This window comes from Anguilla anguilla, chromosome 2, assembly GCF_013347855.1.
Source record: "Anguilla anguilla isolate fAngAng1 chromosome 2, fAngAng1.pri, whole genome shotgun sequence".
NCBI classification, from domain to species: domain Eukaryota; kingdom Metazoa; phylum Chordata; class Actinopteri; order Anguilliformes; family Anguillidae; genus Anguilla; species Anguilla anguilla.
Window position 1 is genome coordinate 69,803,745 of NC_049202.1, and position 14,924 is coordinate 69,818,668.

The following is a 14,924-nucleotide window of genomic DNA, read 5'->3' on the forward strand; positions in this document are numbered from 1 at the left end:
AGAGGGAGTTACCATGTTGTACCATGTTGAAGCAGTTGCAGATATCTCAAAAAACAAAGAAATTACAGGTATTTGAAATTTTGGTGGGAAGCTAATGCTAATATAATGCTTTAAAACTCATCTTCCCATGAACAGTTTACCTGATTCTGTCACCATCGCACATGTGTACTCTTGGGTATTCTCTCCATCAAGGGTGATTAAAAAAAGTCGTTTCGTTAAAAATTGTGTGATTTGTGGCATGACAAAGTTAGCACTTTATGCTAATGCACATTCATATTTCGAAGTAATGTTTCTCATGAACCGGAAGTCGGATCGTCTCACGCACGGGTATGTAGATTGTCCAAAATCCTGAAATCTATGTCGCTTGGACTCTTTTCTCCTTTGCCTTGTATTTACCCGGATTGAACATGTTCGTAGGGCCCTGCATTGCTGCTTGCAGCTATATTTACCTATCTTTATTGTGAAGACTTGTATATAGGCCACGTCAATAAAACCTAAATAAAAAGCTAAAATTTGCAATAAATAAACAGAAATACGTTGTGAAAAATAACCGAAAAATTGTAATTACTATGACATTTTAAGACAAGACATAACAGTTATAGTTCATAACAAGCGTGCAAAGGCTGCCTGAAGAAGTTGGTAAGAGTATTTCCATTATTTTTTCACATTATATATATATATATATATATATATATATGTTTTTTTTAACCGCATTAAAAGTGGTAGAATGACAGACTTAATTCATTTTTTGAATCACCATCCCATACACTGTTCATGTGAACGAACCAGCAAAAGCATAAACAGATTTATATAGCACTGTCACTACACATACACTAGAGTGCAACTTTTGACAATTTTGTTAAGCACTGTACAAGGCTTGTCAAGGCTTACTTTATGTGTACAAACTGTCAAATAGGAGACTTGGTAAAATACAGTTTTCCAACACACCGCGTCTGTGTCTGTGCCACGCAGCAGCAAACCCCTGGTCTGTAATCTAAGGCTGACCGTGGCGGTGTGGCAACGGGGCCCACATCGGTATTGAAGGCTGACTCCTCTTCCCCCTTCCCAGTCGGGGTGTCTGCCTGCCCCAGCTGCGCGTGCAGGGTAGTCCTCCGGCACAGCGGCTGCAGAGCTTAGCTGGAGCACTGCAGAGCTGCAAGCCCTGCAGGGGACAGACCTGCTTGTCCCCGATTGAGGGCGGTGCAGCAAAAAGGTTGTGGGCTAGCTAGCTAACGTTCACGTCAGGCTTTAACGGGCGCGTCATGCGCAAACACGGCATCCACCCAAAGAGCGTACACAGCTTCCACCACAACCCAGTTCAGCGACGTCTGAGGAGTTCGCATATCAGGAGGATTCAGAAACAACCAAACATATCAGTGTAGCTCTACCTGACTTTCCAAAGTAGGATCGGTAAGTAGGCGATATGAATAACCAATAATCAATAAATATTGTTTTGCTTTTGCTTGAGTCAAATCAAAAAGTCTTGCGAGCTTCGGAACTGTCAATCCAGCTAAATACATTTGTTCGCTGTTGTAAATTTTAGATTTTTAAATTACATTTTTAGATTGATTTTCTGAATTTGGGGGGATCCTCTGATATATGATCACCTTCCCTATCCGGGATGGTATCAAATCCAGGAGAGAAAGGTTCTCGCTTAATTCAGACAAGAGAAGACTTCATTTTATTTCCTGGTTTTCTGTAAAGCGTCTTTATGACATTGTGACGGTGCCTCTGTAAAAAGTGTTATACAAATAAAACGGAATTGAATTTAACTAACTGTTATTCTGTTTTCAAGTTGTAGAGTTTAATTTTATCTAAATGTTATTCTATTTTCAAATTGTACAGTAATCTAAACAGCAAGAAATAAGGTAATTCCTCCGCTGTTACGTTCACTGGTTAGCAGAAAGCTACAAACCACGTACATGGCTACGGTTATTTGAGCTAAGTTTCGATTTCGTTCTATCCCGTAAGTTTCGTTTCTGCCTCGCGCAGGTTTCAGTGCAGCACCTGTCTCGCCATGGCTGACGACATGTCCTCCCTGCTGAGCCTCGAGGAGGAGCTCACGTGCAGTATATGTCTCAGTCCCTTCGAGAGCCCCGTGACCACTCCTTGTGGCCACAATTTTTGTCGAGGTTGCCTGGATTTGACATGGCGGGACAGCGAACAGACGGGACTCGGTTTCAACTGTCCGCAGTGCCGGTCCCACTTCGTCACCAAACCCGAGCTGAGAAAGAACACGGTTCTTGACGCAGTGGTTGACAAGTTCAAATTGAAGTCAAGGGCCGACATCTACAGCGATGTCATGACGACGACGAAGACGGAGCCAGATGCGGCGCCGATTATATGCGACGTTTGCATGGAGGGAAAGGCATGCAAGACCTGCCTCACATGCATGGTGTCCTACTGTGTGGAGCACGTGAGACCACACCTGGAGAACCCGGTTTTTGGCGCGCACCAGCTCCACGAGCCGCTGGCAGACCTGCAGGAGCGCATCTGCCCTGACCACTCAAAAATGATGGAATTCTTCTGCGTCCAGCACGGACGCTGTATTTGCAGCTTCTGTCTGCAGCAGGAGCACAAGGGCTGCACTTTTTGTACGCCAGACGAACAACGGGTTCTGCGGGAGGTGTGTAATTTTCCCCAACTCCGAGCAAAGTTCAGTTTAACTTTTTGGCAGTGAAATCTTCCAACGTTTCAAACACTCATAACTGTGTTTCTTTTCTAGTCTGACTTAAAGAAGAAGCTGTCTCAGCTGTATGGCAAGATTGAGAAGACCCAATTGGTCTTGTCCCAGATGAAGGAACAGCAAAGTGTGCTGAAAGTGAGTATGCATTAGGCATTAGTAAACACTTAAAGCATGTCAATGTGTTCTTATGTACATTCAATTATTCACCACAGTCACCACGAAACATGTTCAACAATGTTGTGCATGTATATTGTATTAGCAGGCATCATGATTATACTTAAAATGGGCTAGAATCTGTTTTCTGATGGTTGACAACTGGACCAAATTAACCAGTTTTTTATCTGAATTATGCATGTGCATAATCATTTTGCACTGATGATGAACCCATTTCATCCGCTCAGTATGGTAATACTTCTGCGCTTGGGTACACACGTGTGCAGAACAATCATAATTAACCTCAAACTTTAAAATCCTCACTGAAATTGGAATAGAATGTTTTTATATTTTGATATAAAATCCCTGTTTGTTGTTCCTGTTATTCTCAATATAGAACTTTTTGGCTGGACCAGCCCTATATACTGTGTGACTGAGTGAGTGATGAAGTTACACCGCGCATGTCTGTGACTGAGTGATGAAGTTACACCATTGGTCAGCCGGTTCGGTCCAGCCATATACTAGGTTTTGACCTGGTCTTGTTTTTTTCCTAACTGGCAAAGATTGAAAAATTTGATCAGAAACAATTGGCTTGTGTTAAGTTTTGTGTGACGTTTTCAAAAGATTCAAATGAATCAAGGGCAGACATTTTATGAAAGCAGAATTTTTTTTTTTATGTGAAAAAACTTTTCCAAAAATGTCATGCTTGTCAAGAAACGTTGCAAATGTGCTTTGTCCTTCTTTCTCAATTTCACTGATATGCAGAGTAAACATATATGACGCCAAGGTTTCAAGAGGAAAGGTCATAAATAAATTGGAAACAAATAAGTTGGTGTCCAAGGGAGTAGCCCGCCCACATAAGTTTCTTATCAGTTTCATACAAATGGCTGTCGTCACCACATTGAAAGTGGCACCCCGAGATCAGTAAAAGGATGCTGTTACTCACCATTCGTTCTGTCCACATTCACTTTGAAGTGTTTCTTACTCTCGTAAGTAGCTGGTTAGTTAGACTGCTGTTGTTGGCTAATTTTGGAATAAACGCCAGGGTTCCCACTCGTCCTGGAAAACCTTGAAGACCTGGAAATTTATCGACTAGTTTTCCAGTCATGGAAAACACCTGTAAAATGAGAACATTTACAAAATGTCCTGGAAATATTTGTGTGGTTCTGGAAAATTGTAGGTTAGGCTATAAGTCAAGCTATTAAACAGGATATTTAGAGCTGAGCTTGCATAGTTTTCTGTATTTTTCTCCGCTTACTCATTTTTATTAGCAGCTGAGATTACACGGCAGCACAAAGTTTTGAATGGTTATGGTACTTGCACATTCCCAAACCCCCCCCGGTCCACCACCGGCTTTGGGCTACCATTGTTCATGTTTCATGTCTGTACGTCTAAGTCATGGATCTTGTCCTTGAAAAGTGCTGGAAAATGATTTCCTAAAATGAGTGGGAACCCTAAAACGACGTCGTATTTTACAATGTGCAGTGATACGACAGTCACGTGTTTGTTCACCTCAGGACTCGGCGACCAATCGGAAGCGAGAGCTGGAAATGGTGTACAGGCAGATCAGGGAGATGATCGACAGAGACGAGCAGCAGGCCGTGAAGAGTGTGGACAAGGAGGAGGAGGGTGCCCAGTCCAAGCTCTTCTCAATGATGAAAAAGTTCGACCTGAACGTGGAGGAGATGAGCAGAGCAAGAGACGGCATCACCCGCCTTTTGGGCCAGACGCAGTCCCTGGCTTTCCTGCAGGTGATGCTCTTGTAGAGCGGCATGCATTCTGTGCCTTTGCCGGAGCAACTCAAAATGTGAACTTCAGGATTCTTTCCATATGACCACTGGGAACCCCAAAAACATGAATCATAGAAAATGTATTTAGCTTAAAATAATTTTTTTTTAGCATTCCTTAGTCATTTGAGAGATTGATAAGGTATGTCAGTTTTTTCACTGAGGTGTAACTGCTTAAACCAGCAGAATAAAATCACCACACATTTCTGCACTGGTCTTATGTTGTAGGCCAGTGTGGACCTGCCTTCAGCTGTGGACTTTGAGCCGTACGCTCCCCGGCTCAACATCAACACCAAACGTGCCCACCTTGAGTCTGCCGCTGCGCTGAAAGAGTACCTGGGAAACATACTGAAGCAGCCTGTAGATACTAGAGTCGCACTGCTCAAACCAGGTGTGTGTGTATGTGTGTGTGTGTGTGTGTGTGTGTGTGTTTATGAGAGAGAGTGAGAGAGCGCACGCGTGTGTGTCTGTTCATGTACGCGTGTGTGCTCGCACAACACGTGTGTGTGTGTGTTTGTTTATGAGAGAGAGAGTGAGAGAGCGTGTGTGTGCGTGCGCGCGCATGTGTGAGAGTCCGTGCATGTGTGTGTGCGTATGTTATATTGTCATTAGGACCCAAGCCAATCCCAAGCCAATCCCAAGCCCAGCCTATCGCCATGGTTATCACAAGCAAGCTGCTGGTGTGTGTTGGTAAATTTATGAATTGAGAAGAAAAATACAGAAATGTTGGCATGTCTTTGGACAGCAGGTAACTAAAGGCAATCCAGGAGTAGATCTACCGAACAAAAGATTGAGCATTAGAATATCTCCATTCCATCCTGGTGTTCAGTATTACAGCTGGACACTCATAGCATTAGAGTTTTGAAATGGCAAGGTCAGTTCTTTCCTTTGTTTTGTTCAGTTATAATTTGGTAGTCGAACAATACCTCTCCCTTAGTGAGGGTTTAAAATTTCCGGTAAATTTCCACACTTACTGTTCGCTGGATGGCTCATCAGGTTATGGTACCAGTTTCATTTCAGTGCATGGAGGAGCCCCATGACCCGGGTTCGAGTCCCAACCATGCCTGTGCCAGCTGCGGCTGTTAGCCCTGCAGGGCTGCTTGGTAGTAGCATTGCCAATTGGTAGAGAGGGTTCACAGGGCAGGGATCCATGGGCTCTTTCCAGTCACTTGGTTTATCCGTCCTTGTCTCCTCGGTCCTCGACTGACCTGTGAATTGATGGAGGTTCGCCGTCTTCATGGGACATTCCAACCCGTTAGATGGTTCTTGAAGGAGAAAGGAGCAAGTAGCTAGCAGGTTCCCCAAGGATGCTTGATCAAGGAAACACAAGTGCATACTTTGCAGAAGTTTCTTCTTTTTTTTTGAAACGCATGATGTGGTGATCGACCTGTGGATCCCCCTCTCCTTATCTGCCATATCTGTAATTGGCGTGTTTTCAAACTGACGCCTGACTGAACAAAGACATTACATTTGCCTAATAAATGTTGTCTTGATGCCTCTGTCACGTCCTTTCCTTGAGTCTTTTCCTTGCGTCCATCGTTGGGTGGAGCTAAGGAAGCGAGGAAAGGATACAAGGAGGTAAAATAAGCAATTTGCAGTCAAACATTCTTGATTTCACAACCTTGTAACTCCTGCGAGAGGGGTCTGAAAGCTCCCAACTGCCATTACAACAAGGGCACCAATGCCAGAACCAATAGGATAAAGTAGTGGTTACTTAATTGGTTTGTGGGAAAGTATGTCGGTTATCCAACTATTAGTGTGTTTGTGTCACGTTTGCGGGTTGTCGGTTGGTTTATTTGCCTTGTGAAATAATGTGTGAGGACATGTATAGAGCATCGTTTACACTGCTAGGCTTCTTTGCTTGTTTTGGAAGAGTATTGGGATTTAGCCCCCCGTGGCTACTCACAATGACGGGGCGACATAGCTCAGGAGGTGAGAGCGGTTGTCTGGCAGTCGGAGGGTTGCCGGTTCGGCCCCCCCCCCCCCCCCGGGCGTGTTGAAGTGTCCCTGAGCAGGACACCTAACCCCTAACTGCTCTGGTGAATGAGAGGCATCAGTTGTAAAGCGCTATATGAATGCAGTCCATTTTACCATCCATTACAATGTTTTAACTTCCTGCAGAGATTTGGAGGAGCATACCTGTCAATGGTGAGTTTTAGTATTGAGAGAAATGAAAATCAAATGGGACTGAATCAATGTTCAATCGGGATGACTTGTGCTGGGGTTGGGTCTTTGAGGATTGCACTCAGGCATGTTTTATGGCTTTCTAAAAGACAGTGTCTCACAATTGGAGGGCGTTGCCAAATTGGTTTAGCAAGACCACAAATGGCTAAATGATTTGAAAAGTTCAGTTCCTAGTTGTATTTAAACCACTGCAATCCTTCAGAACCAGTTGATTCACTACGTCACGAATGGAACTTCAATACTTCTTATGTAATTCTGGGTGTGGGGGACTACACTGAAATTCTGCGTGATTCTGAGTAGTACCTCTTCTGCTAACTGTAGAGAGCCATTGCACTCACAGATAAATTTTGATTTTTTCCCTAGCTGACAACATGCCTACTCCACCACTATTGCCAAATCCACTTTTCGCAGGTGAACATGTATGAATGTGTGTGCATTGACTTGATCCAGTCGAGAAAGCTTTGATACAGGTTTCTTGGTAAATTTAAACTTCAAGAGCCCCCAAAAGTAAAATACCACATGTGGATGTTTGTAGCAGTATAACTGCTACAAAATGAGTATTGTAACTTGTCGGTACCTTACCTGTGTTTTGTAGTTGTTCCGAGGACCTTTGGTACGCACTTACTGTACGTCGCTTAGGATAAAAGCGTCTGTCAAATAAATGTCATGTAATTTAATTTATTATATCTCTTGTAAGATATTTTTGAGCTGAGCATTACAGATTTTGCTAGGCGTGTTCGCTTACTCCAGGTTTTTGTGGATAAGAAAGTATTATGTTTTCATGGTCATATTCATTAATTTGTTACTGGGCATCGTTTATATTTCCTTTATAAGGACTAATTAATCCTGTAAATCCTGGACCCCCTCCTGCAACAAAGACGGAACCAAAGAAGAAGAGGCAAAGTAAGCCCTGATTTCTAAGTTTCTGAATTCCAGTTTGTGGCTTTAGACTGGTTATTACATTTTTAGATTTTGATCAGTCCCGCAGATACATTTATGAATGTGTAACGGCATGTCAGTGTAATGTGATTTCAAGGATAAATTTTAGTATGTGTTTCTGTATACATGTGGCACCTGCTCAGGAAGACAGATCCATTGTCATAGTCTGCATACTCCTGAAGATAGTGACATATTTTGTCTCAATTTCAGCCAAGAAACCTGACCAGGACTCATCTAAAGAAGACAGTAAGATACCTTCATTTCTACTCTGAACCACTGAAGCAGAGATTTATGCACACAGCTTTGTCATTAATATGTGAACTTTTGCAGTTGAAGCACCTTGAACGCTATTTAATAATACCTAAAAAGGGATATATGTATATGCATATATTTATTTATATACACTCACCGGCCACTTCATTAGGTGACAGGAGTGGCACCCGGTGTGGTCTTCTGCTGCTGTAGCCCATTTGCTTCAATGTTTGACGTGGTGTGCGTTCAGAGATGCTCTTCTGCATACCTCGGTTGTAACGAGTGGTTATTTGAGTTACTGTTGCTTTTCTATCAGCTCAAACCTCTCTTTTTTCTCTTTTTCGGACCATTCTCTGTAAACCCTAGAGATGGTTGTGCATGAAAATCCCAGTAGATCAACAGTTGCTGAAATACTCAAACCAACCGGTCTGGCACCAACAACCATGCCACGTTCAAAGTCACTTAAATCACCTTTCTTCCACATTCTGATGCTTGGTTTGAACTTCAGCAGATCGTCGACCATGTCTACATGCCTAAATGCATTGAGTTGCTGCCACGTGATTGGCTGATGAGATATTTGCGTAACTGTTTGTGGCCAGTATGACCTGTATGTTTTATGGTGGTACGGTCTACCAGCACATGGAATTCTGCATGTAGAATAATATGACATCACTGTTCAAGAAAAAAAATATCAATGGATTTTTTACATAGTTGAAGGAACTGAGAACGATGTGTCAGCTGTCATTCCAGAATATCCTGTAAATGACTGGGTGTAGGTGTGGTGACTGAAAAGGTAAATTTGGATGGATAAAATGTCAGTCATGTGCTTCAAATGATTGCGAGACAATCCATGGTATTGTCACTTTGAGTATTGTCACTTTGAAACACACTCCTCCCTGGAGGAAAGCAATACTTTTAACTTGAGAGGAAGCTGATAACAGAGTTCCACTATAAGTAATGATTGACCAGCCCAGTCTTCTAAGGTCATGACTGCACCTAAGTCATGCCTTAGGAATATGCATTAATACACACGGTGAAGGACCCACAAAACCTCTGCCTGTAACACTGCTATGGTTCCATTTTCGTTGTCCGCTTGTAATAACCACATTCAGAACAAAGTGTAATCATGCGTTAAATAAAATTATACGCCGAATGCTGAAACACAGAGATTTTTACATTACATTACATTACAGGCATTTAGCAGACGCTCTTATCCAGAGCGACTTACACAACTTTTTTTTACACAGCATTTTTTACATTGTATCCATTTATACAGCTGGACATATACTGAAGCAATGCAGGTTAAGTACCTTGCTCAAGGGTACAACGGCAGTGTCCTTACCGGGGAATCGAACCTGCGACCTTTCGGTTACAAGCCCAGTTCCTTACCCACTGTGCTACACTCCGTCCAATTTAATTAATTGTATCTTTTTTTTTTTCTTCAAGAAACTTCGAAGAAACACCCGAATCCTGCCGTAGAGGCAGCTGTCAAAGAGGCGAAGGAGCGAATGAAACTATTTCATATGGCTGGAGCACAACTCGGCACCCAACCAGGTGTGCTGGCTTAAAGTCACTCATCTTTATTTAAAACTCTGTCAGTGGGAACCTAACTTTTTGTCTGTAACAGTAGAAGTTTTTTTTTTTTTTTTTGCTGGAATTGCTTCTTAAATAGATTTGATAATTCCTTGAATGAGCCATACTCATTTGGAACACACATGGTACTGGAGTGTAAACATTTCCACCAGTCTTTCCTGATTAATAAGATTCACTTTCAGTTCTTATGTTTCAGTAGTAATTACTTAATTTGGTGATCATGAAGTGAATAATTTTGATTTCATTTTTTACAAATATGCATCCACTGGCTTGTAAATGTCTTGAAGAATACCACCATTTAGAAGCCTTTCACATACACCCACAGCCTTCCAGTGCAAATTTGTTTGCAGATACGTGGCCTTGTGTCCAAGCAATACAAGGCCCAGACAGGGGAAGCATGACATTAATCATAGATATCATGTGCTTCTATAACATCAAAAGCAAGAAGCTGGAAGCAAGAACAGCTTTTACAGTTTAGTTCTGTAATGCAGGGGGCATAATTCGTGTTCAGTTTTATCCAGTTTATCCATAATTCAATATCAGTTTTATCCACTTCTGTCAATGAAGGAATCTTCAAAGTTCTACTGTGAAGTACAGACCTGCAAGATTTTAAAGATGTTAAAGATTTTACACTGTAAAATGTCCTGTGTTAATTCAACTCTTAACGGATAACATTTGGTCCCACTCTGGAATATGGGACCTGTTAAGTGTTATCTGTTAAGTGTTCAATTAACACTGCTAGAGTTGAATTAACACTGGACATTTTACTGTGTACTGTTGTAAGAGCAGTTGCTGGAACAGAAAACAAAACAGCATTAATGTTGACTCCCTCTACAGCTTGTGCATCTAGATTCCACAATTCATGGCCCTCTTGCCAAGTATGTTGTGTCTTTTGTGCAATGTGTAATGCTGCCTACCCACTGAACTTGTCTTTTCCCATTCTTTATGACTGGTCTCCTCACCACACCTTGTCTTGTCACTGTTTGCTGTGGTTTTACCTGCATGCTATACTCTCAGCAGGCACGCCCATACGGAACTTTAATACGTCTGGGTGTTTCCTCTAAAATGTTTTGAGAGTGTTGAAATTTATGTTCCAGTCTATAATTGTTCCAAGTAAACTGAAGTTCCCTTCTTTCTTCCTACAGCGTCACTACAGGAAACACCTCCAAGTATCATGTCTCCAGCGAAAAGAACTGACCTTCTTAAGTGTGAGTTAACACTTATTTCTCTTACGTAAGGAAAACCCATTTCAATACTTGCATTAAGATAAAACTGGTTGGTAATGCACAAAGGCCAGAGATGACTGGAACAGGCAGCAGATGGGGATAGAGTGTGTTTCATTGCAGAGAGGCTGCTTTCTGATACCTTATCCGAGTGGGTTTCTCGCTTTGTGTTGATTGCCATGGTGATGCCCCGGGCTGTGTGTGTGTGTTCTGACTGCCCCGCGGTGGCTGTGTTGCAGATGGAACCGTGCTCACGCTGGACCACAGGACGGCGCACAAGCGCATCGTGCTGTCCGAGAACTTCACCAAGGCCTCGGTGTCTGACGAGCCGGCCGCCTACCCCGACAGCCCCGCCCGCTTCTCCGTGTGCTCGCAGGTGCTGTGCACCAAGGGCTTCTCCCAGGGCCGCCACTACTGGGAGGTGAAGATGACCAGCAACAACTTCTGCGGCGTGGGCCTGGCCTACAACAGCATCGACCGCAAGGGCCCCACCAGCCGCCTGGGCCGCAACGCGCAGTCCTGGTGCGTGGAGTGGTTCAACGTCAAGCTGTCCGCCTGGCACGACAGCAGCGAGACCGTGCTGGCCAACCCCAGCCCCAGCCGCGTGGGGGTGCTGCTCGACTGCGCCGAGGGCACCGCCACCTTCTACAACGTGGCCGACCGCGCCTACCCCTTCCACACCTTCGTCTACCCCTTCTGCGAGGCGGTCTACCCAGCCTTCTGGATCTTCTCCAGTGGCACGGCCATCACGCTCTGCAAGCTGACCAACTGAGCACACTCCCTGTGCCTGGCGCTCAGCTGTCTCCCCCCCCCCCACCTCCTGCCCGCACCCTGCTACCCTAACCTCCCGCCTACCCGCTACCGCCACCTCCCACTAACCCCTGCTACCCCCACCTCCTGCAACCCCCCCGCCCCCTGCAACCCCCCCGCCCCCTATCCCGCCACTACCCCCCCGCCCCCTACCCCCACCTCTCGCCCCCCGCCCACCTGCTTCTTCTCACAGTGATTACAGTGCTTCCTCCGCAGTGAAGTAATTAAAAGTATTCATAGGTGGAAAATCCATGTTCAGAAAGCAAAAGTTCTCCCCAGTGTTTTGTTCCAACCACCTGGATTTGCCAATTAGCCCAATTCTTCAGCCAGGAGGCAGAACTAATTAATTAAATCAGCTGGCTGACTTCATAGGTTGAAGAAACACATGGTAGGACATTTACTTTCTCACCCCTGGACTTTCCTTCTCTGAAAGTATTTGATTTTATGACATACAGACCAGAACTGCCTCCTGCAGTATCTGGCACATAGCATGTTTCTGCTCTATTCCACTGAATGTACAATTGTATCGGTCTTATGATTAAATGCGTAGAAACTGTTTTCATATGAACAGTGTAGTTTAAAAAAAAAAAAAGATAATTGAATGAGCTTGCATGGCTCCAGAAGCATGCTTCTAAGTCAGCTCTAACTGCTTACCGTTTGTTTATCAGTGAAACTCTTTTGCATACGTAGATAATAAGTACAGTTTATATTCGACTTTAACCACTGTCACTATAGCAACTAGTAGTACGGCTTATCAGTTGAATTAATCAGTTGAAATGAACAATAGCCATTAATAGTCATTTAAATCAATATTAATAGTCACTGTAATTTTAAGTGATCGCTAGATTGCTACCAATGTTAAAGATGTAATAATTAAGTATTGTGATAACTGTGATTGTGATAAGTTATACAGTATATATGTAGGAAGCCACTTTAGTTTAATTGCAGTGCACCCTGTACTCAGCTTCTGAATTTCTGGTTTTAAAGCTCATTTAATTGACCAGTGAAGTCACAGTGTTGTACGGGTATCAAAAATAAAAAATGAGAACATAGTGCAATTGAATTTTTAAAAAATCAGAGTTGAGTACTGATTTTAAATTCTAAATTCTAAGTCTAAATTCTAAATTCTAAATTCTAAATTCTACTGCGTGCACTGTGGTTACATTCAATAATCTTGTATTAAAAATGTTGGACCCTCCAATATTTTTACCCAGTTGACTATGTTGGTGTATTGTTATTGGTGAGACATTACATTTAATCAGTTAAAATTTTGATCCACTTATTGATCACTTGCTATGCTATGATTATTTGTAGTTAAGGTATTTGGGGGCAGTGTTTAAAGGAGAACAGCACTAAGTACTCTTTTACACTGGGCATATGTAGACATTTTGTGTTTTCGGGTTTCTTTAGGAAGATAATAGACTGGACAATGTTTTGATTTAATCTATCATATTGTAAAAGTCAAAATGCAGATTTATCATTTAAATGTGCTGGCAGATTTTTCTGTATGGGCTAAAGAAGTCTGTGGCTTTGACAAATCCGACCATTGTACATTTATAGCTGAAATGCAGATGTGTCGCGGATAGTATCTGCTCGCAGCTCCAAATGACCTAAAATAGTCTACTGTTTCATCAGAACGGTCGATTCTCTGGTCACGGGTCCTTCGGGTAAACTCAGTATGTGAGTTTCCGATAGACTCACGAGCGAGAAAAGTTACAGCACAGCTGTACAGTGGTCATAGAAAAATTAAAGTGGCTTGCACATTGTTGTTGATTTATACACAGCCTATTAATGAGCGGGAACTTCAGCTTTTTACCATTGCTGGAAGATACTAGCGCCTCTGTAAAACAGGGCCTGTTACGTAAGCGCAGTGTGTTGTCGTGTAGATCATCAGCGCGGCCATTTTGTTTATCTCAGTGAATCGGAATTTTGTCTCACGCGCGCCGGTTTTTGACGTTGCTGTTGAGAGGCTGTGGCACAGTGAAGTGGAACAAGCCCATTCCAATATCCAAGACGCGAGCAGAGCATTTCATTACTTTGTTGGGATCCTGTGGAAATATTCCACGCTGGATCTGCAAATGCTCGAGTGTTCAGGAGCGAGATAAAAAGACGTTGAGTCTGTCTTCATGCGTGAAGAGATCGTTGTTAACTGAAAAAAAAAAAACCGGGATGAGAGTAAATATAACAACTGTAAAGAGCAGGAAATTGGATCATTCTTTACAATAAGGTCACATGAATTGGCATTAACTAATGTAGTTGTTAACATGAATTAACAATGTAACAAAGCTGTGCAGATGGACTTTTCAGTCGTAAGTAGTTTACAACTACCTTAGCTAATGGCAATTCACGTGACCTTATCGTAAAAGTGTTGCCTGAAGCGCTTTAGTGCCTTTAAGGTCACATGTTTGTGGCTGAATCACTGACGCTTTTCAAAGAAGGACAGAACGTAAGAAGGACAGGTTTTGGTTCGGTTCGTTTGTGTTTCCTCTTACCTTGGATAGTTTCATTGTGGACAGTCGAGTTTCCGGGTTCCTCTGGGGTATGTTTCTTGGTGAACACGTGTGTCAGCACAGATGATTTGTCATTGGACTTTAATTGCACAATGATCTCACCTGCAAAAATCAGCGGTTTGACCGAAGTGGTATCTCTACACAGCCCCGCGGCTGCGGGGCGAAGCCGATGTTTCGTAGCGGCTGCTTTCAGTGGAAATCAAGCCGTTTATATTAAGCAACGTGTTCTCTCTGCAGCCTTAAGGCTTTTTCAGCATTGATTTTTTTAGGCTATCTTTTGCGACGGAATGGTAATAGAGACGTCAAAGCAGTGGTTATGCTCGCAGGCTGGTGAAGTGCACGGATCAGTGCGCGGATCGTTGTCTAGCAGGACTCCTATCTCTTCAGCTGGAGACTGTGAGCAGACCGGTCCTGCCTCTCCATAAGTTAAGCTATGGCGGGACAGCGGGGATAACGTGGCGTTGGGCCTCGTGTGTCTCTGGGCCGCTCCTGACTTACTCACGGAATTTTCGGACGCGGTTTCATCACGTTGCGTGTTGTCACGGCAACGGGGTCTGGCGATATAGAGCCGCGCCCCTCTGTGGAGCTCTGACTGGGTTATATGGGAAACCTGGAGTCTTCCCTCGGTATCAGCTGGTTTGAGGTCGTGTATTACCGCCAGTGGAAAACCACTGAACTCTGAAGTTGCTTTAACATTGCAGTTTGTTCATTGTGTCTTCAAAGCTGTTGCAAGCAGGGAATTCACAGAACAATTGCCAGGACGGGCTTGAATTGAATCACCCTTGCT

General features: G+C 43.3%; 2 protein-coding genes across 5 annotated transcripts in view; both read left to right on the forward strand.

Annotated features, from left to right (window-relative positions):
• The window catches only part of LOC118220170 (E3 ubiquitin/ISG15 ligase TRIM25-like), a 123,113-nt gene extending 111,385 nt beyond the window's left edge, over positions 1-11,728 (forward strand). For 3 of the 4 annotated variants that reach the window (XM_035403858.1, XM_035403860.1, XM_035403859.1), the window contains 5 exons: positions 7,645-7,713; positions 7,960-7,995; positions 9,448-9,555; positions 10,740-10,802; positions 11,057-11,728. In XM_035403858.1, the coding sequence (XP_035259749.1) occupies positions 7,645-7,713; positions 7,960-7,995; positions 9,448-9,555; positions 10,740-10,802; positions 11,057-11,589 (809 nt within the window). In that variant the 3' untranslated portion in view covers positions 11,590-11,728. The remainder of the gene's footprint in view (positions 1-7,644; positions 7,714-7,959; positions 7,996-9,447; positions 9,556-10,739; positions 10,803-11,056) is intronic. The other variant, XM_035403857.1, reaches the window with a different exon arrangement.
• On the forward strand, positions 1,163-7,176 carry LOC118220172 (E3 ubiquitin/ISG15 ligase TRIM25-like). The gene is made up of 6 exons (XM_035403863.1): positions 1,163-1,410; positions 1,993-2,626; positions 2,726-2,821; positions 4,357-4,590; positions 4,855-5,017; positions 6,748-7,176. Exons 2-6 carry the CDS (start codon positions 2,018-2,020, stop codon positions 6,783-6,785), a joined length of 1,140 nt encoding a protein of 379 aa, XP_035259754.1. The 5' UTR covers positions 1,163-1,410; positions 1,993-2,017; the 3' UTR covers positions 6,786-7,176.
• Positions 11,729-14,924: the final 3,196 nt, after the last annotated feature.

Bases quoted from the DNA above. Each gene is read 5' to 3' on its own strand.
- LOC118220172 (XM_035403863.1), top strand. From the start codon at position 2,018: ATGGCTGACGACATGTCCTCCCTGCTGAGCCTCGAGGAGGAGCTCACG. The intron at 2,822-4,356 runs GTGAGTATGCAT...TGTTCACCTCAG, and splicing joins AACAGCAAAGTGTGCTGAAA to GACTCGGCGACCAATCGGAA. The intron at 4,591-4,854 runs GTGATGCTCTTG...CTTATGTTGTAG, and splicing joins AGTCCCTGGCTTTCCTGCAG to GCCAGTGTGGACCTGCCTTC.